The 23,710-nt window shown below is 32.3% G+C and overlaps 1 protein-coding gene across 2 annotated transcripts in view; it reads left to right on the forward strand.

The window, feature by feature from the left end:
• Positions 1–23,710, forward strand: part of Cog8 (conserved oligomeric Golgi complex subunit 8) — a 116,167-nt gene that overhangs the window by 24,081 nt on the left and 68,376 nt on the right. For both annotated transcript variants that reach the window (XM_067281889.1, XM_067281888.1), the window contains exons 4-8: positions 201–304; positions 4,712–4,883; positions 8,682–8,843; positions 17,932–17,983; positions 22,913–23,073. In XM_067281889.1, coding sequence (XP_067137990.1) covers positions 201–304; positions 4,712–4,883; positions 8,682–8,843; positions 17,932–17,983; positions 22,913–23,073 — 651 coding nt within the window. The remainder of the gene's footprint in view (positions 1–200; positions 305–4,711; positions 4,884–8,681; positions 8,844–17,931; positions 17,984–22,912; positions 23,074–23,710) is intronic.

The raw sequence follows: 23,710 nt of genomic DNA on the forward strand, positions 1-23,710 counted from the left end.
ATCTTTAGAATCTTTGTGATAATTTATTTTTGTTTATATTAAATAACATTATGTAATTAAATTGTTCCTCCTCCATTGTAAGAAATAATTTTAAGTCAATAAACATATTATTATTATTATATGTATATATATGTATATGTATATATTACCTTAAATTTACATTTTTGTAAAATATTTAATATATTTCTTAAATATTGCAGTTTAGTATTATTGAAAAGAGACTAGACGATCTTCTGGCAACATTACCAAACTTTGTTAAAAAATGTGATACTTTTACACAAGAAGCTCTACAGATTAATAACAGGTAAAGAAATTTTCATAATATACAAAGGCAATGATTTTATTTAAAATCAGTAGCTATATTTTAATCTATATTATGCTAGAAGAAAATTAGTATATAAAGTAGAATTGTAACATATTCTTACATCTTATGAGATATCTTGAATTTCATCCAATTAACACCTGTAATATAAATTCCATTTAAAAATAATGTGATTATAAGCATATTGCAAGTATAATTGTTAAAATATGTTTAGTAATGTTATTGTATGTTTTTGTAATAAAACATGATTGACCACATTTTGAATATATTGTTTAATCATTATTAATATAAATATTTTATTTACAAATATGTTGTAAACTATTCTTGTCATTATTTTATAATATAAGTGAACACAAAGAAGAAACAAGCAAAATTTATCTGAATAATAAAAAGTTAATATGAATTTATTGAGGAGGAGCATCAATAAATTCATATTAACTTTATGTAATCTTCTATGGGGCTTGCAGAATTTTGTTTGTTCTCAAAATTTGATCAATTGATTTTGATTAAACTTTGCCATTTTCCATTTAGATATTAGATTAATCTAGTGTACAACATTACTAATGATAAGAGTACAAAATTCAGTATATTATATTGAAAGGATTGCAAATAAGCAGTGAAATTAAATGTAAATAGTTTTTTTTTAATTATTTAATTTTTTCTAGATATAATAATCATCCACAGAATTAATTTTAAAATGAAGATAAGTAAATAAGTAGTTAAGATAAGAAAGATAAGTAATTTGATTGGGCTGCAATTTGAAAAATTGTATTCCTATAAATTCCCACTGTCATCAGTCTGTCTGTCTTTCATTAATATCAAGTATGGAGTTAGATAGCTGAAAGTTGAGACTGTATGTACAAAGCTTAGAGACAGGAGGCCCAGATAAACTATACACAAACTTCTGGTTTGCACTGGAAGTTGCATTATTTCGGTTCAAAAATTTTTCTTTGAATGGAGTTAGAAAGAATGGAGCATGACTCTATCGCTAACAGGAAAAGTATGATGTCAGAAACACAACACTACGAAAAAAAAATTGAAAACATTGTGATGAAACATTGCAGCCTGGCAATGTGATGATGTCACAATAAATAATTGCTCATTTAATAATAAATTCTGTTATATTCTAAAACGATTATGGATTATATAAAAAGACTTAATGATGTAATCAAAAAATAAACCAAATTGAAATTGGCAAGATTTATAAAACTTTTTTTGAGTAATGTGAGACAGGAATAAAGAGAGATTGCACTTACTCTATTGCAGTCAGTAGTGTCTAGTCAGATTTCTAAGATTCTAAGATATGTCTTAGAATGTTTGATATTGATATCTGCTGAACCAAAATTTAGAATTAAGATTTATTTTTGGATAAGAAAGACACTAATTAACACATAATATATATATATATCTAATTTTTCTTGAGGAGAAATATTCTTCATAAGTCCAGTTAAAAACTAGAAGAAAAATGAACCATTGAAAGTGAAAGTGATTTAAGTCACTTTTCATCTGTATTAAGATATTTAGACCTGAAGTTAAGTACCAATTTAAAAATTACTGTAGACTTATTGTTAAGTGCTTTTACCTGTGGGTAAATAATGTAAATATTCCTATTTCTTTACAATGAATAAGTAAACAATGCTGTGAGGAATTGAAACTCAGAGCAATGTAGGTTTTTGGAAAAACTAACTTACACAGCTTATGCTTTCAATAGTTCAAATACTTATACAATAAAATCTTAGTACAGAAATGATCAATATAATGATAAATCATAATCAGTGTAATAATAAGAAATATAGTTCCCTAAGAAATTCGTATTAGCTTAATATAAAGCTTTTCCCAAAACATTTGATTTTACTGTACTCATAAAATACATGTATTCACCTTTCTCTACAATGATAATTAAAATTTAATTTTAATTTATAACTCATTTTTGGATTCAAAACATAGTACTCTCTTAATACAAATACAGTGATTCTGCCATGAATGTTGCCTGTAGTCAGTAGACATCAGTACAGACAAGAGCAAGTTGCCAGATTTGGCATGTTTTTAGTATTTTAGCACCTAAATTTTTTGTTTAGTGGTTAAAATTAATTATCATTTTTATTAGATCTCTTAGAAAGTGCACAGGGATGTCTTATTGTTGCAAATTACAAAAAGCGTTCTTAAGAAATAATATTTTTGAATTGGTTTAATTTTACTTCTTTTAGTTTTATTTTTTCTTGGCTCATTTTTGCCTAAGAGGTTTTAGGTTCTGACTTATTATGGATTTTGATGTTTAACATATTGTACTACTATTGTAGAAATAATGTGCAATAAAATCATTTAAATGTTTGAGAGGAAATTTATAATACCATACATTTTTCTCTTCTAACATTTGTCTAACTTTGTAAAAATACCTGTTTGTAGTCAAACAGCATTAAATGAGGAAGGGAACTTTTTTATCTTTTTTGAAAAACCCTCACTAAAATAATACATCTCTCTACAATATTTTTACTTGTTCTGCTAAATATCACTATAGAGTGATTTGACTGTATTATTCTTTAAATAAATCATTAAGATTCTAAAGGTAAATTTATTTTTTGACAAAACTATGACAAGACTAACTTTAGTTTATTTTTTACAAAGTAAAATTTTTTAACAGTTTTAAAAGTTTAATACAGGGTGGTTATAATTAAAGTTGCCCTACTCAGACCTGTCTAGAGCCTGTTCTTGTGAACGTATTTTGATGAAACTTGGTATATATGTTATGTGGATCATGGGGAAAAGGAAAATGCAAAAAAAAAAATTTGTTCAAATTTTTACCACTAGATGAAAAAATGGCACATGAAGAACAAGAAAACAAAATGGAAACACACAAAAGATTTTTATTCACAACATTTATTCAATGTGCAATCCATTTTCATTAATCACATGTTCAAAATGCCTCACAATGCAATCCATTTTCATCACATGTTCAAAACGTCTTACAGCAATGTAAGGGGTTTGGAACATGTGATTAATGCAAATCGAGCATAAATCGAGCAAATTAATGCATACCAAGTTTCATCAAAATAAGTTCGCGAGAACAGGCAGGCTCCAGACAGGTCTGTGTAGTGCAACTTTAATTATAACCACCCTGTAATATTATTATTAGTAAAGTTATTTTTATTTGCCAAAATTTTTGGTTTATCTTAAATAATTTTAGAATCACAATAACTTATTTAATATTTTATACTAGCAGGTAGGCCCGGTGTTGCTCGGACAAAAGTAACGATAGCGAAGATTGAGATTATTACGTTATAGTCATAAAAGAAAAAGAGTAATTTCATCAACAAACTAAGTATTTCTAAAGAAAGGTTGAATTTGAAAATCGAATGTTCTAATATTGTTCGATTTTCACGACATGTTCTGATTATATCATTCGATTTTCATCGAATGTTCTAAAGAAGAAAGGTCGAGAAAAGCCGAACTAATCTGTTTAAATATGAAAATCGAATGTGTTCTAACATATTACTCTTTTTCTTTATTCTTTTTTTTCCAGAGCCCGTAAATCTTACCCGTCGCTTTCTCTTGTTCTCCATTGTTACTTAACACTTCCATTCTTGACACATCCATTATTACTTAACACTATCATTGTTATTTAACACTTTGGTACTTAAATTTGGTACCCTAACTGTGTACCAAATTTCAACTTTCAACTCCTAACCGTTTTAGCGAAAATTAAGATTATTACGTTACAGTCAACCTTACCTGTTTTCACAGAATGCAAGAATTTGGTCCCCCGTTTCCAGACTAATTACAGAATTTTTAGATGGGTCTAAAAATATGTTTGATTTCCCGCAAAAACGAAAAAACTGCATCTGCGTCTTGCATGTCACTTTCTCTTAACAATTCCATTGTTACGTAACACTTCCATTGTTGGCATTTCCATTGTTGGCATTTCCATTGTTACTTAACACTTCCATTGTTACTTGACACTTCCATTGTTGATGGAAGTGTTAAGCCTTAATCCTGTCCCTCTCCCCGTGGGGAGGAATTTCGAAAAATCCCTTCTTAGTGTGTGTTCTCGTGACGTACCCTAACTGTGTACCAAATTTCAACTTTCAACTCCTAACCATTTGGGCTCTGCACTGATTATTATTATTATTATTATCAACTCGTCTCGATTATATATATAGATATACATATATTGCATTCATATTAATAATTTATATAGATCATATTCACACATTTATTTTCATGTGTATAATCAAATTACTACTTCAGGCTATATTTTGGCTAACTATTAATTATAAAGATAAAGAAATTTGGTCTAAAAGTAGATGCTTAGGTTGTCATCTTGTATTAATATTAATTTCTATAAAGTTTAATTTAAATGCATTGATACATAAATTATTTTTCCATAAATAGATGGCATCAAATATCTTTAACACTTTCAAAACATCCTCAGTTATTAGAAGTGTTAGAAATGCCCCAATTAATGGATACTTGTGTTCGTAATGGTTATTATGAAGAAGCATTAGAACTTGCCACCTATGTGAGACGTTTTGAGAAAAAACATTCCTCAATTCCTTTGATAGCTGTAAGTATATATGATATTAAGATAATTTATATGCTATTAATACTTTTAGCATAGAATTATTGTATTATTTTTGATTTTATATATTATTTGAATAGATAAACAAATTAGCTGCAGTTTATACTATAATATGTAGGCTGTTTTTTTTTCAAGCTCCTATGTTCCATAAAAAAAAAGACAAGTGTAAATAACAAAATGAATTTATTACCAAAAGTTAGGTACAAACATGGTTACTTTTCAACATAATCACTGTGAAGATTGAGGCATTTGTCTATCTATGGACAAGCTTTTTCATCCCCTTGTCATAGAATGTTGTCTCCAGTGACTCTAGATGGGGCCTGACGTTTTTTTGAAGATCATCATTAGTTTCAAACCCCTGCCCTCCTAGCCACTTTTTCCGTTCAGGAAGGAGGTGGAAGTTGCTCAGCACTAAATCAGGGCTATATAGTGGGTGTTTAAAGGTGGTGAAGACTTCCACCCAGTTTAAAACTTTTTAATGTGTGAAGACTTACATTAAATCCAATATATTTATAAAGAGTCTAATTACTAAATTTTACCTTGTTTTTATATTATTTTAAAAATCTATTATTTTAACCTATGTTATTTATCGCTAAAGAACTTTAACACTTACCATGCTGGTCCAGTTGACCTAGTTCCTTACCTGTGTGCTGACCGATTTAAGCAATTTTACAGTATTTTCTACTGAAGATAAAAAACGATTGACTAAAGCTAGGTAAAATGTAAAAACAGTTTCTGATATTAGAAACATTTATCTGTACAATACTTAATTTTGATGTGTGTGGGCTTTATTTTTATGCATTATTCTATAATGTTATCTGGACATGTTTTAAAGATAAAGATAGAATGAAAAAAATTGAAAACTGCAATATAGAATAACAATCCTTACTTCCTCAGCAGATTTACCAATAATAATACACAAACACCTAATTACTTGCTGAGCTTGCTGATTTCTTTATTTTCTAACGTTTTCAACCTAATTTTTATAGGTCATCTTCAGGAAAAATTTATTACATTTCCAAATTCGAATATAAAGCTTTCGAATGCTCGCGACACTTAAAACTTTTCGAATCTTTACAAATTTTAACGGTTTAAATAATAACGGATTAAACATTAAACCAACTAAATCCAAAAAATCCAAAAAATGATTGATAGCACAACAAATCCGCAGCGGATTTGATGTGCTATTTGAATTTGCAAAAGGACTTGCGGATTTGATGTGCTATCAATCATTTTTTGGATTTGATGGGGTGACATACAAGCAAAAGAAAGGTGTCCCGATGGGAAGTCCCATGTCGGGACTCCTATGCGAGTTAGTAGTACGTCAACTAGAAAAAGATATCCTAAGATCATTTGAGGAGTACATTGTAATGTACAAGAGATATGTGGATGACGTATTGATAATTTGGAAAGATGAACGAAAGATTGGAGATTTTTTAATTGCTATGAATGACAATCCGCATGGGTTACAGCTAAAAATGGAACAAAAAAGCTGTACGCAGCTCCATTTTCTGGACATAAATATAAAATTTAGAAGGGGAGATATACAAACTTCAGTATATTTAAAACCAACGCTTGCGCCCCTATATATACCGGCGTGGTCTAATGATCCGTTCAAATATAAGATGGCAGCGTTTAAAGCGCTTATTAAAAGGGCGTACGTATATTGCACAGATGTACGAGATCAAATTAAGGAGATTGACAGAATTAAAAAAGTGGCAAAACAGTTGGGTTATAAAGAGAACGTAATAGGAGGGTTAATTAAGAGTTACAAACAGCATAGACACAGAGGATTTAATAGAGAGGATCGGATCAGCAAGTTCACGTACGACAGAAAAATGGAAGGAGTGATAGAAGAGTTATGTAGATATAAAGGCACAAAAATGATTTATAAAAGAGCACCAAGCATATACAGATTACTTAGAAATGATAAGGACGCAATGAGAATGCAGGATAAGGCGGGGGTTTATAAGATTCCATTTGAGAACGAGCAATTAGCGGTAACAAAAGAATATATTGGAGTAACTAGACGTAATTTGGCAACACGTATAAAAGAACACAAATATGATGTAAAAAAAGGGCACAATAACACCATTTTGGCGATCATGGGACAAGAGGAAGGAGCGAACGTAAAATGGGATGAAGCGAGAATAGTAAAGGCAGTCCATTCACCTACGATTGCGTTAGGGATGGAAAAAGTAGAAATATATAAGAGTAAGGTGGAAAACAAATGTTTAAATGCAAAAGACGCAAATAATCTTCCAACGGCATGGAAATACATAATAGAAAAAGAAATGGGATTAAAAAACCCGTAGAAAGGACATGGCAGCATTAACTAGTTTAATCTACTTTTGATACAATATTTATTTATTTATTTATTTATTTTGTTTGTTGATTAGTAATGATTTTAATGTGTTTGTAGTTGGTTTAATGTTTAATCCGTTATTATTTAAACCGTTAAAATTTGTAAAGATTCGAAAAGTTTTAAGTGTCGCGAGCATTCGAAAGCTTTATATTCGAATTTGGAAATGTAATAAATTTTTCCTGAAGATGACCTATAAAAATTAGGTTGAAAACGTTAGAAAATAAAGAAATCAGCAAGCTCAGCAAGTAATTAGGTGTTTGTGTATTATTACTGCAATATAGCTTTAAAATTTGTATTTTTATGTATGAAATATATAGTACATCGATGAATTTATTCAAAATAATGATGTACTTATCAATAATATTAGTAGACTTTTTTCTGATCATAGCTGTTTTTGGTAATTGAGTGGGTTTGGAAAATGTAAATAAGATGGCATTAACACTATCAGAAATTTAGGAATTCAACTTTTGTATTGATAATGTCTAAAAAGTATATAAATTGTGTAATATCATATAAACTATACAGGTTCAAAATAATAACAAAGTTACGTGGCTTATTTGTATTTTTTCGATCTCAGTGAGGCCTAAATCATAATCACGACATTTTGTCAGGTAAATCAATATAATCGGCACTATATTTGTTGATTTTTTATTAATGAATTTGAACAATTATTAGTTAGTATGTTAATGCTCCATATCTAAACTTAATTTATATATAAAAAATAAAACAACTCGATATTCGCTTGCAAAATATGGCAACAAAACTCAGAATCAGACGATAATCGTAATTGGACAAAATCGCTGATATTTAAAATTTCTGAATAAGTAGTGCCCATTATTTATTAACAGACACACTAAAATACACAAAGAAATTGTATTTTCATTGCTGAAAACGTATTGTTATACGTTTTGAAGCTAGAAATTACAGGATGTTTCTCATTTTGTGAAGGAATGCGTAAAATGTAATATTACGTTTCTAGCATGGTAAGTGTTAAAAAGTGATCCATCTTTGAAAAAAGACTTGTTTAAGAACTTAAAATTTAAATCCTAATTCAAGAATGTTTTGTTCTATTGCAAAATCAAATTTGATGTTGGATCGAGGATATTCTAACAAGATGTTGCCTGACTTAAATGTTGTTATAAAGAAAACCTGATGATAAGCTTTATTACAAATTTTATTATATTGCATATTATGCATATTTTATAGCTGTTTTATCATTATATATTGATAATACACAAGATGTGTATATCCATACATAGTATTGAACATCCATATTTCATTTCTGTTATTGTTTTATTATTATTTTATATTAATTGCTAATTTGTTGAATAACTCTTTTTAAATTAAAAAGCTTTAAATCATCCAAATAATTTTATTTATTTTGAGATTTGTTGTTGAATATTTATTTTTTTTTATAGAGTATTGTTAAAGATATTCAGGATTCAATGCAACTTATGTTAACTCAGCTTTTACAACAACTAAGGTCAAATATACAACTTCCCACTTGCTTAAAAGTTATTGGATATTTGAGAAGAATGGATGTATTTTCAGAGAGAGAATTAAGAATTAAATTTCTTCAGGTGCATAATTATCAATTTTTATAATACTAAAATATAGTTTTCCTTCTTTATTTTTGAATTATATGTATTAGTTTAATAATTGTTAAAACACAGGAAACTAAATATCAACTGGATATTGTAATAATAATAATAATAATAATAATAATAAACTCTCCCGTGGTCACCACCTGGTCGTGGTGGGAGAGCCCAGTAATTTTTACTGATCCATAGGGCAATGCAGGCTGGAGCATAAGCTCCTGGTAGGGACACCCATGCCAGTAAGGTCTATGGGGAGAAATGAAGCTAAGAGTGACCACACCCACATTCTGTGGAGATATTCATCATGGTAATAACTAGATCAAAGTGTGATACCGGCTCGGACGTCGCCCGGGTTAACAAGGTCCGCGTTCGTGGGTTAGGCAGAGGCTCACGTTCGAAAAATAGGTCACAGTCTCCCTTGGTTACCGGTGGCGAAAGCAGCACCGGCCCAAGCATGGCTACTGCAATGCCCTCAACAGATGTGAGGAACCAACCCAGCCTTGGTGTTTCTGTGGCAATGCATCCACAGACCACAAAGGCTGGAAAACCACGCCAACGGATGAAATGGACAGTAGAAATGAACGAGTTTATCATCCGTACTTATTACACCATCACAAAACTCGAAACAAACATGACAGCATACAGACAACAACTACACCATAGATTCACACAACAGTATCCTCATCTCACTGTCACCGAACAAAGGGTTGTTGATCAAAAAAGAACAATTATACACAACAACCTTATTCCACAAACAACACTTGAACTTATCAAACAACAGGTTGCTGATCAAATACATCAACAGACAGAAACATCTAACATTAATGAAGATCATGTAACCTGTCAGGATAATCCAGCAACAAGCATTGATAATAACACACATACAACAATTACCACTAATGATACTACAGACACTTCCTCATCCATCACTGATAACATAGACTTGGATTTAGTTAATACGCTCTCACTTATATTTCAGGAAACACTCACTAAATATACAGGTACAGATCCCACACAACGACCACGAATACCAAAAATCAACACGTCAAAGAAAGTAGGAAAAACACTAAATTATGTAAACACTCACTTAATACCACACTACATTCATTCAATTTCTACACTCGCAGACATTCATACATTAGTTTATGCTGGGGCAGTCACAGTAGTGACACAACATGGACTGAAAGTACAATCACAGACAAATACACAGAAAACACAATTCTATCACAAACCTGCCTGGCAGAGAAGAATAGAAACACAAATAAATGACATTAGACAGCAATTAGGCAGGCTGACACAATACACTAAAAACAACATAACACCCAAATTAAGGAAACAGCTCAAAAACATTTTCAAGAAAATAAAAACACACACAAAACATGAACATCACAACACACGCATTACAGAATACATTGATACACTAAAACAAAAACTTGCTGCCAAAGCACGTAGACTCAAACGATACAAAACATGTACACTACGAAAACAACAAAATAAATTATTTACAAACAATGAAAAACTCTTTTACAGACAAATTAATAACAAAGCAAACACTGATACACAGCACAGTGGCACACCAACAGAAGAAGAACTCACAACATATTGGTCTTCTCTTTGGTCCAGTGCTGTCACGCACAATGCTGATGCAGGCTGGATCGAGGAGGAGAACAGAAACTTGCACAACATACCAACTATGCCCTGTGTTGAAATAAACATACATGATTTCCAATACACTGTTAACAGAACACACAACTGGAAGACACCTGGTGTAGACAACATTCACAATTTCTGGTACAAAAAGTTCACATCACTGCACCAGGAACTAGCTAAACATCTAACACACATCATCATCAATCCACAAGACATGCCAAATTTTCTTACTCAGGGCATCACCTACATGAAACCTAAAAACAACAATACCACAGACCCCACACAATACAGACCAATTACATGTCTTCCAACACTCTACAAATTATTGACATCCTGTATTGCAAACAAAATATACAAACATGTTGAAGAACACGACATTCTAACAGAACAACAAAAAGGTTGCCGTAGAAACCACAGGGGATGCAAAGAACAGTTACTCATAGATTCAGTCATTCTACGGCAAGCACACAGACAACACAGAAACATACACATGGCATATATAGACTACAGAAAAGCATTCGACAGTGTTCCACACAGTTGGCTGCTACATATCCTACACATGTACAAAATACATCCATCACTCATTGCATTCTTTCAAAACACTATGCAGCACTGGAGAACAACACTACATCTCAGGGTTCATAACACTTCCATACAAACAAACCAAATTTTTATTAGGCGAGGAATTTTTCAAGGAGATTCCTTGAGTCCTCTCTGGTTCTGCCTAGCCCTGAATCCATTATCCAACATGTTAAACAACACGCAATATGGTTACAATATCAGACACGAAAAAACAACACAGTTTACACTGTCACATCTCATGTACATGGATGACATAAAACTTTATGCATCCACACAAAAACAACTTCATCAACTCCTACAAATCACACATTCATACACCAAGGACATACAAATGGAATTTGGCCTAGATAAATGCAAAACACTTCACATAGAAAAAGGAATCCTGAAGAAAGAAGATTTTGCACTTGGAAATGGAGACATTATTGAATCCATGGAAGAGGGTGAGCTCTACAAGTATTTAGGATTCCAACAGGCCAAACTAACAGAACATGCACAAATAAAGCAAAGATTGATTAAAGAATACCAAAGTAGGTTAAATGCTATTCTCAGAACACAGTTAAATGCAAAACACACAGTTAAAGCAATAAACACATATGTCATCCCAGTACTCACATATTCTTTTGGAGTTATACATTGGACTCACACAGATCTCGAGCAACTCCAAAGGAAAACAAGAACTACACTTACTAAGCATAAACAACATCATCCTAAATCTGCCACAGAAAGATTAACCCTTCCACGTAAAGATGGCGGACGTGGCCTGATTGACATAGTTAACCTTCACTACAAACAAATACAGTCACTGCGAGAGTTTTTCTACAAAAAACAAGAAACATCACAATTACATAAAGCAGTAACTCTAGCAGACTCAAATAACACACCATTAAACTTACACTCACATCATATGGACACAACACAACATATAAAAAGCATAGACACCATTAAGCAATCGTGGGCTCGAAAGGCACTCCATGGCAGGCATCCTTACGATCTGGCCCAGGATTTTGTTGACAAAACTGCGTCAAACAGCTGGTTAGCTCGGGGATGCCTCTTTGGGGAGACGGAAGGATTCATGATTGCCATACAGGATCAGGTCATAAATACTAAAAACTACAGAAAACACATACTCAAAGATACAACACTCACAAATGACACATGCAGAAAATGTCACATCATGCCAGAAACTATACAACACATCACCTCTGGTTGCAAGCTCTTGGCACAGACAGATTATTTACACAGACATAACAAGTAGCAAATATAATACACCAAGAGCTTGCAAAGAAACACAAATTAGTAGACATCCACGAACCATACTACAAATACATTCCACAGACAGTATTGGAAAACAACACGCACAAAATGTACTACGACAGAGCCATAATCACAGATAAAACAATTTACCACAACAGACCAGACATCACACTCATTGACAAACACAATAAAATCACATACATTATAGACATATCCATTCCAAACACTCACAATATACAAAACGCATGCACTGAAAAAATTAGCAAGTACACAGAACTCGCCCAGGAAATAAGGCATCTGTGGAGGATGGATAGGGTGCTTATTGTACCTGTTGTTCTCTCCTCTACAGGTGTCATACCACACACACTACACAAAAGCCTGGGCACATTAGAATTGAATAGAAACACATACATCACACTACAGAAGGCCACTATATTGAATACATGTCATATTGTGAGAAAATTCCTGAATACAGACACACACACTGATACACTTCTTTAATTTCTGTTTTGGTTACTATGCCTTGACTTTGGTCCGGCATAGTACACAGCCACCGGTGTTAACCGAGTATCTCTCACTTAACCCAACATAATAATAATAATAATAACAGCTCTCCCGTGGTCACCACCTGGTCGTGGTGGGAGAGCCCAGTAATTTTACTGATCCATAGGGCAATGCAGGCTGGAGCACAAGCTCCTGGTAGGGACACCCATGCCAGTAAGGTCTATGGGGAAAAATGAAGCTAAGAGTGACCACACCCACATTCTGTGGAGATATTTATCATGGTAGTAACCAGATCTAAGTGTGATACCGGCTCGGACGTCGCCCGGGTTAACAAGGTCCGCGTTCGTGGGTTAGGCAGAGGCTCACGTTCGAAAAATAGGCCACAGTCTCCCTTGGTTACCGGTGGCGAAAGCAGCACCGGCCCAAGCATGGCTACTGCAATGCCCTCAACAGATGTGAGGAACCAACCCAGCCTTGGTGTTTCTGTGGCAATGCATCCACAGACCACAAAGGCTGGAAAACCACGCCAACGGATGAAATGGACAATAGAAATGAACGAGTTTATCATCCGTACTTAATACACCATCACAAAACTTGAAACAAACATGACAGCATACAGACAACAACTACACCATAGATTCACACAACAATATCCTCACCTCACTGTCACCGAACAAAGGGTTGTTGATCAAAAAAGAACAATTATACACAACAACCTTATCCCACAAACAACACTTGAACTTATCAAACAACAGGTTGCTGATCAAATACATCAACAGACAGAAACATTTAACATTAATGAAGATCACGTAACCTGTCAGGATAATCCAGCAACAAGCACTGATTACAGCACACACACAACAACTACCACTATTGATACTACAGACACTTCCTCATCCATCACTGATAACATAGACATAGATTTAGTTAATACGCTCTCACTTATATTTCAGGAAACACTCACTAAATATACAGGTACAGATCCCACACAAAGACCACGAATACCAAAAATCAACACGTCAAAGGAAGTAGGAAAAACACTAAATTATGTAAACACTCACTTACTACCACACTACATTCATTCAATTTCTACACTCGCAGACATTCATACATTAGTTTATGCTGGGGCAGTCACAGTAGTGACACACCATGGACTGAAAGTACAATCGCAGACAAATACACAGAAAACACAATTCTATCACAAGCCTGCCTGGCAGAGAAGAATAGAAACACAAATAAATGACATTAGACAGCAATTAGGCAGGCTGACACAATACACTAAAAACAACATAACATCCAAATTAAGGAAACAGCTCAAAAACATTTTCAAGAAAATAAAAACACACACAAAACATGAACATCACAACACACGCATTACAGAATACATTGATACACTAAAACAAAAACTTGCAGCCAAAGCACGTAGACTCAAACGATACAAAACATGTTCACTACGAAAACAACAAAATAAATTATTTACAAACAATGAAAAACTCTTTTACAGACAAATTAATAACAAAGCAAACACTGATACACAGCACAGTGGCACACCAACAGAAGAAGAACTCACAACATATTGGTCTTCTCTTTGGTCCAGTGCTGTCACGCACAATGCTGATGCAGGCTGGATCGAGGAGGAGAACAGAAACTTGCACAACATACCAACTATGCCCTGTGCTGAAATAAACATACATGCATTCCAATACTCTGTTAACAGAACACACAACTGGAAGACACCTGGTGTAGACAACATTCACAATTTCTGGTACAAAAAGTTTACATCACTGCACCAGGAACTAGCTAAACACCTAACACACATCATCATCAATCCACAAGACATGCCAAAATTTCTTACTCAGAGCATCACCTACATGAAACCTAAAAACAACAATACCACAGACCCCACACAATACAGACCAATTACATGTCTTCCAACACTCTACAAATTATTGACATCCTGCATTGCAAACAAAATATACAAACATGTTGAAGAACACAACATTCGTACAGAACAACAAAAAGGTTGCCGTAGAAATCACAGGGGATGCAAAGAACAGTTACTCATAGATTCAGTCATTCTACGGCAAGCACACAAACAACACAGAAACATACACATGGCATATATAGATTACAGAAAAGCATTCGACAGTGTTCCACACAGTTGGCTGCTACATATTCTACACATGTACAAAATACATCCATCACTCATTCCATTCTTCCAGAAACACTATGCAGCACTGGAGAACAACACTACATCTCAGGGGTTAGTAACACTTCCATACAAACAAACCAAATATTTATTAGGCGAGGAATTTTTCAAGGAGATTCCTTGAGTCCTCTCTGGTTCTGCTTAGCCCTGAACCCATTATCCAACATGTTAAACAACACGCAATATGGTTACAATATCAGACATTAAAAAGCAACACACTTTACACTGTCACATCTCATGTATCATGGATGACATAAAACTTTATGCATCCACACAAAAACAACTTCATCAACTCACAATACAAATCACACAGTTAAAGCAATAAACACATATATCATCCCAGTACTCACATATTCTTTTGGAGTTATACATTGGACTCACACAGATCTTGAGCAACTCCAAACAAAAACAAGAACAACACTTACTAAGCATAAACAACATCATCCTAAATCCGCCATAGAAAGATTAACCCTTCGACGTAAAGATGGTAGATGTGGTCTGATTGACATAGTTAACCTTCACTACAAACAAATATACAGTCACTGTGAGAGTTTTTCCACAGAAAACAAGAAACATCACAGTTACATAAAGCAGTAACTCTAGCAGACTCGAATAACACACCATTAAATTTACACTCACAACATATACAAAAGCATAGACACCAACACCATTAAGCAATCGTGGGCTCAAAAGGCACTCCGTGGCAGGCATCCTTATGACTCTGGCCCAGGATTTTGTTGACAAAACTGCGTCAAACAGCTGGTTAGCTCAGGGATGCCTCTTTGGGGAGACGGAAGGATTCATGATTGCCATACAGGATCAGGTCATAAATACTAAAAACTACAGAAAACACATACTCAAAGATACAACACTCACAAATGACACATGCAGAAAATGTCATATCATACCAGAAACTATACAACACATCACTTCCAGCTGCAAGCTCTTGGCACAGGCAGATTATTTACACAGACATAATCAAGTAGCAAATATAATACACCAAGAGCTTGCAAAGAAACACAAATTAATAGACATCCACGAACCATACTACAAATACATTCCACAGACAGTATTGGAAAACAACACGCACAAAATGTACTATGACAGAGCCATAATCACAGATAAAACAATTTACCACAACAGACCAGACATCACACTCATTGACAAACACAATAAAATCACATACATTATAGACATATCCATTCCAAACACTCACAATATACAAAACGCATGCACTGAAAAAATTAGCAAGTACACAGAACTCGCCCAGGAAATAAGGCATCTGTGGAGGATGGATAGGGTGCTTATTGTACCTGTCGTTCTCTCCTCTACAGGTGTCATACCACACACACTACACAAAAGTCTGGGCACATTACAATTGAATAGAAACACATACATTCACACTACAGAAGGCCACTATATTGAATACGTGTCATATTGTTAGGAAATTCCTGAATACAGACACACACACTGACACAATTGTTTAATTTTTTATTTGTTTGGTTGCTGTGCCTTGACTCTGGTTTGATATAGTACACAGCAATCAATGTTAATCAAGTATAACCCAATGTAATAATAATAATAAAATAAATTAATAAAAAAAATTTTGGTCATATGTCAAACAATTTGTGACCGGAGGGTCGGGATCTCTTTGACCCCTCGTCAGGATGGGACACCACCGAGTCGGTCAAGACTCGGAAATCACGACGCAAAGTTTTTCGCCGCGCGAGCGGTCGCGCCATGAGTGGGTTCGTTCGCAGTAGAGGTGGAGGTAGGAGAACCGAGGAAGTGAGTCACTCAAGACACCGGCTAAGTAACAAGGCTAATTTTAATAAGGGAGTATAACAAAAGTACAATAACGCATCGCTAATACGGATGTATTTCTAGATACGCGGAGAGAGAGAGTTTACAAACGATTCGCGAGTTGATAAATACCTTAGAGAGTCTTGGAGCTGGCGTCGGGTATCCTTGCGATGATACGATCCACGGAGAATCACGATTTGAAGGAACAGTCACCAGACAATCCGTACTATGGTCTTTGTATAAATCCACAAGGGTCTTGGTTCGGAAGATGGCGGGAAGAGTCCGGATTATTGTCCCGATAACTAAACGACGACTGATGGGTTCGTCATCGTTCGTTCGTTTTATTTTTCCACTCGGGTTTTTTCCATGAGGGTCGGGCGTCCAATACGTGAATTTCTTCTAAAAGTTCCTGGTGGCATACGTTCCGAGGATGGGTCATCCTCAACGAGGAAGCAAGTTCGTGGGAAAGAAGTTTTTATGGGTTTCCAACTGATCTTGTGATAAAAATGGTAGAGAAAAAAATTCGAAAAAGTTTTGATTGAACACCTTCGTCTTTTCATCCGTCACAAATTTGATCTGCTGTACAATTTGATATAATACAGTTGGATAAATTCTTTGGTTCATTTACTATTCATCATTGAAATTCACTCAATAATTTATGATCATTCTGTATATCAGTATGTAAGAATTTCTTAGTTATGTGACATATCTAGTATGGCTGCTTTATGTAATTTATTGTGCATGCTGTTATTAAAGCCTAATATTTCTAGACTTTTGTGTAGTGTATACGGTATGACAGCTGTGCAAGATAGGGCTAGAAGTACAATAAATACTTTATCCAGGTACTTTATTTTGTGGCTAATTTCGTGGAAATCAGAATATATGGAATATAATTGAATAAAGCAATAACTAATTATTGGACTTGTAAATATGCTTTATATTGTTATCCAATATTAGTCAGAAAACTACTAAGCTATTTTATAATTTACAATAACATTTCATTAAATATTTCAGAAATTTTTAGAATTTTAATGTTTAAACATATTTATATGCTAAATTTATTTGCAGACAAGAGATTCTTGGTTTCAAAATGTTTTACACTCTTTACCTAAAACTGATCGTAAGTATATATTATTTATTAAGAATTATTTTTTCATCTATTTTGATATAATGCTTTTTAATCTTTAAAATGGAATAATTTAGTCTTTTATTATTTACAAAGAAAATAGTTTTGCAAACATCATTTTTAACAATAGAAAGAAAAATAGCATTTTATATTAGATATTTCATAACAAGAACTTAAAATTATTTATAAATCAACATATCGCTTGAATTTATTTTTTTAGTAATTAGTTTAATTTTAATGGGTTTTGTATTATTTTGAAAATTAATAATAAATTTTGATATCAGAAAGTTTAATGAATTAATTTAAAGTTTATTCTAAGGTATGAATTTATTTGTTTTAGTATTAATAGTCACTTTGATTTATTGTTCTCTTTCATCATCTATGTATTTGTCTGTCATGAAATCCTGTTCTAACGGTTGTTGGAGTTGCGGAGTCGGTAAAAAACACTTGACTCCGACTCTAGCAAAATTAAATACCAAGTCATTTTATGGGAGGCAGAGGTGCTCATAAAGGGTTACCCTACTCTGAATTCTAAAAGGAGCCCCAGGCATTTACTCAAATACTTTTATAGTTAGTATTTTTAATATTTAACTTACATTAATATTTAATTGTATAAAAAAATTAATTTTTAATAAGAGGAAAAAGAGGGAGCGATAAAATTCTACATCTACATATCTTTATTCTAGGAAATCAGAATTCATTTTTTACTATCTAGCTTTAGCAATTCAATTTCACCTTTCCAGAAAAGTTAGTCCAACTAAAAAGTGTGCGATTTAGATACTTCAGCAGCCCCTTGTTCAGAAAAGAAAAATATACACTCTGATCAATTAGTCTGGCACATTCAGAAAAATAGAGTACTTATTTAGAGTAGGGATAATAAAGGAATGAATCAAAAAATATTCAAATTCAATTGGGTCAAAATAATTTAACTACTAAACACAAATACTACAAAGAAAACTATTGATACATATTTAATAAATTAAATTGTTGCATTTTGTATTTAAAATAAATGAATTAAAACAAAATACAAAAACATTTTAAAAAATTATTAAATATAAAATAAATTTTCTTTCATTTAAATAAAAAAAAACGAAATTAAATTTAAAATGCTGGATCAGAGTTGAAGTCGACACATTTTTCCCGTCTCCGACTTCACAGCCCTGGTTCTAACCAATATATTCTATTTAAACAATTTAATTTTAATTTTTAGAATTGTTAGAAAAATTATAATTCCATATACAACTTATACCTAGAAAGTTCTGAAACTTAATTTATTAAAGGTATAATATTAAAAAATACACTTACGTAAAACCAGATAACCGGAGTGATTAGTATTCGGGTCGCAAACGTTTTCGTAGCTCGTTTCTTTCAAAAAGGAATATATTCGAATTTATTACTACTAAGCCTGAAGAAGAGCCTAGAAGAGGCTACGAAAACGTTTGCGACCCGAATACTAATCACTCCGGTTATCTGGTTTTACATAAGTGTATTTTTTGATTGAATCACCGGTGTGTAAGGAAGATTGGGTATAATATTAGTTAGCTAGTCATTCCATTCTGATGAGAGTGAAACTGACTCATTCTCTTGTAAACGTGCACACTTCAACAAGTTCAGACTTGCACCAGTAGATGATGTAAATATTATTATTTATCTAGTCACAAATGGTATGCCACATTCTCCAGACTTGTCACTTTTGCTTTTTTTCCCCTAAGTATTAAATAGGTATTAAAAGACTTGCCATGCTAATATTTAATGCATTCAAGCACAGTGTCAAAGCAGATTAAAAAGTATTTTCTAAAATTACTTCAACAACCTCATGAAATACTGGTAGAAGTGTGTTGATACAGAAGAAAACTATTTTGAAGATTACTAGCAATATATATAGAATTTATTCATTTTTTACTGTCTTCTTTCAAGCCTGGAGATCTCCATATGAAGTTCATTTTTGATCTTCATATAGAGTTTGATAATCATTACCAAGTTAGATGATGTCAGTCACTACATAAATGCTCTATTCAATAGAAATCAGACATGTTTTTTTTTTTTTAAAGATTCTAGTTCTAATTTCTGTTTTTTGAATTTTTTTTAACCTGACTATGGCAATTTAAAATTGTTGAAAAAGTTTGTTTATCTTAATAAACATTACATTTTTGCTGGATTTTCTAGTGTTTGTGTAAAGATATCTCATCCGGTTATTTAGGGTTATTGCTCATAATTTGTTAACTGTTACTTCTACTTTACATAACTGTTTTTCTTTAAAAAAATGTGATTGAAGAAAAAAAGATTAAAAATTGTTTTTTTAGCATAGAATCTAGATATGTTAACATTTTGACAGCATTCTGTTTAAAATTTTAGAGTTGACTCCACCCCACCCCATAGGGGGTCTCATTGAAGTTATTTACATGATTTAATAGTGCCTTTCCTAACTTGAACAGTGACAAAAGTTGTTTTTAATCGTTAATTGAATAACAGGATATTGAGCTGTAACAGTTTATTTGGACCACCCTGTATAGCATATATATGTTAGGCTCAAAGATCAAATGCACTCAATGAGCAAAAAAAGAATCAGAATTCATTGTGACTTTGCAGAATCAGCCACAAGAAATTACATATCTTGGCTGCCTATAAAAAGCTACAACTCATTCTAACATTTTAAAAAACACTATAATGCTAATTTGCATTAAGACTGTTAAAGAAAATGACCACAAAGCATTCCAGTATTATCAACATATTGCAATACATCATGGTCATTTCCTGTTTATTCTGTAGTAGCAAATAAAAAGATCAGGATATAAAATTAAATATGTATAACAATTAAGAACAATGGCCAAGCTCAATTATTTTTGTAGGAACTAGTAGAATGATACTTAAAGTTACAGTTGATATCTTTCAGACAACATTTGTACTTTTTATTGATGCAGTACTTGTCATAATTGAAGCTTACAAAGTCTTGCTTACTTTTAGATGTTATATTTGAGGCTGATTGAAGAGATAGTGAACTTGAGGGCATATTCTGTACATCAATGAAGTTGTTGTTAGCAGTTGTAAACTTATTGTGTACATAGAACAACCATTCAAGTAGATTTTCTTTTGTTGTCCAGTTAATTAATTAAGTTCAGATATATTCACTAATGTAATGTCAGATTAAAATTGACAGATGACTGAGTTGAGTTGATTCTGAGTTGGCTTTGATCTTCTTCCTCAATGAGGTTAAGATAGACATTTTTAGCATATCTGATAAAAATGTCTCATATTGATAATATCTGGAATGCTTGGTTGTATCTTTAAACAGTCCCAACAGAAATTTTTGCATTATGGCATTTTTTAAAATTCCAGAACCACATCATGGCTCTTTATAAGCAGCCAGGACAAGAAATTTCTTGTAGCTGTTTCTGTAAAGCCACAATATATTCTGGTTGTTTTTTTACTCATTGAGCATTTTCAATCTTTGATCCTAAAAATATACACATATATATATCATCATTATGATCAATCATTGTCAAACCACTGCTGGATGAAGATCTCCTCAAAATATGTGTGTGTACACTGTGATGTTTGTGTGTAAGGTATGTAGATCAACAATGGAAAGACGTACAATAACTGACAGTATGGTCAAACAAAGTATTTTATTTCGCTTACATGAACAGGTTCTTTTGGATTCCAACTCTGCAGTAATTTACTATATTATGGTGTCAAACAATATTTCAGCAGACAATGACAAAATGCACCATTTGCAACAAATATAAATGGTGACTGAAAACTATGACAAATGCTTATGTGCTTACTTAAAACTATGGAAAGAAATAAGATGATAGGGAATAGAGAATCTAGGAAAATAGAATACAGTAAGGAGTGAAATACCCAGGGTTTTGCTGGACTTCACAATTTTGGGTGGGATACCATGTTGAACTTTTTCTGGAAAGTCAATCATTGTTGTCTTCACTATGTTTTTCCTTGCACCTAGTTGCTACACCTTTTATCCATGATAAAATCCTACCTTCTTCTCAGACATTCAAATACTCCAGTCGTTGCCATTCACAACGACTGGAGTATTTGGTGCTCCACATTCAACATCTGTCCACCTCGAGGTCTTGGCCAAAGAATGTCCTTCCTTTAAATAACTGGCCCCAGGGCCTTTTTTCTTTCATTGTTCTCTGTGCTTCCAAGAATCGGTTATCCCACCCAAGAGAAAAGAGTTAGAAAGGAATGTTCTAGAAGGAAGAAGATACAAAGAACAAAGGAGAGGACTAAAACTATACCTAAATTAATATATACACTAATATGGCATACAGCCACAACACATTACCATAGAATTTGAGCACAGTACATTAAAATTGTGTATTAGTCAAAAACACAAAAATTACTAATAGTATAATTAATTTTTATTGAAAAAAGACATTTAATATTAATTTAAACATTTGTTTAGTTATTAATCTTTTATTTTTTACAAATACAAGAATGAAGAAAGTATTGCATTTTTTTAAAAAAATCTGGAATATTTTCAATCATGTTAAGATTTAAATATGACTAAAATTTTAAGTTATGTATTTATTTTCTATTGGTACTAGAAATGGGTAAGGATATGTGTACTTTCTGTTTCTCTTCTAACTCATTATCTGCATTATCATCAGATAATGAGTTAGAAAATCTGTGAATACTGTGCACCAAATCTCTTTTCTTTACAATTTAAGTGATTAGGTATTTCTAAATAAATATTAAACAACAATATTTAAAGATTATTTTTAACAATTTAACAAAATTCAAACTGTAATAAATCCTGCTATACTGATTTCTCATATTGTACATATTAGCCTAATGATTAATTTGCTGATATTTTTAAATCAATATCATAAATATTCATATAACCATTTTAGTGTTCTTTTTATTCAATTTTCACCAATTTTTTTTATATTTTTATTTTAGCTTATCTCCATATTACAAAAACTATAGAAGCCAGTCGAGTTCATTTATTTGATATTGTTACACAGTATCGTGCAATATTTTCTGATGATGATCCTCTTTTAATACCTGGAAAAGATGCTAAAAATGAAAGTTCAATATTTCACAGTTGGATTTCTCTCAAGGTACATTTTGATTAATAGATAAATTTATTAAATTTTTTTTATACTTTAATTAAAAAGTCTTTTTATTAAGAAAAGCACATATATTTTTTTCAATTCCTACTATAAGTTCACACACTCCCTATATTTATTTATTTATTTATCTTGTTCAAATTTTCAATCATTAATAAAATACTTTCTATTCATCCACTCAAGTTCAAATACATTTTTTTAAACTTGTAGTGGATGACACTTGATGTTAATACAGTTTTTTCCAATATTAATTTATTAATTAATTAATGAATTAATATTTGGTGCCCATCAGCAGTATGCCCATTCTGACCGACAGAGGGCGCGAGGAGAAAAAAATCGAACTTAGTAATTATTTAATAAAAAGTAACTTAAATAAAATTTTTCTTTGTTGACCTAAGTAGGAATTGACTTTAAAAAATGTTTTTTTTATATTATTAGCTTGTTAAAATATAACATTTTAAACATATTTTTGTCATAGTTAGTTTACAGAGTAAATGAATGTACAAAATACTTTAATAAAATAAACTAAAATAATTTATTAATACCAAAATAATAAGAGTCTGGTGTATATAAAGATATATCTTTTTATAAATTAAAACTAATAATTAAAGTAAAAATGGTCAAATAT

Source organism: Centruroides vittatus, unplaced genomic scaffold, assembly GCF_030686945.1.
Source record: "Centruroides vittatus isolate TY-2023 unplaced genomic scaffold, ASM3068694v2 contig_927, whole genome shotgun sequence".
NCBI classification, from domain to species: domain Eukaryota; kingdom Metazoa; phylum Arthropoda; class Arachnida; order Scorpiones; family Buthidae; genus Centruroides; species Centruroides vittatus.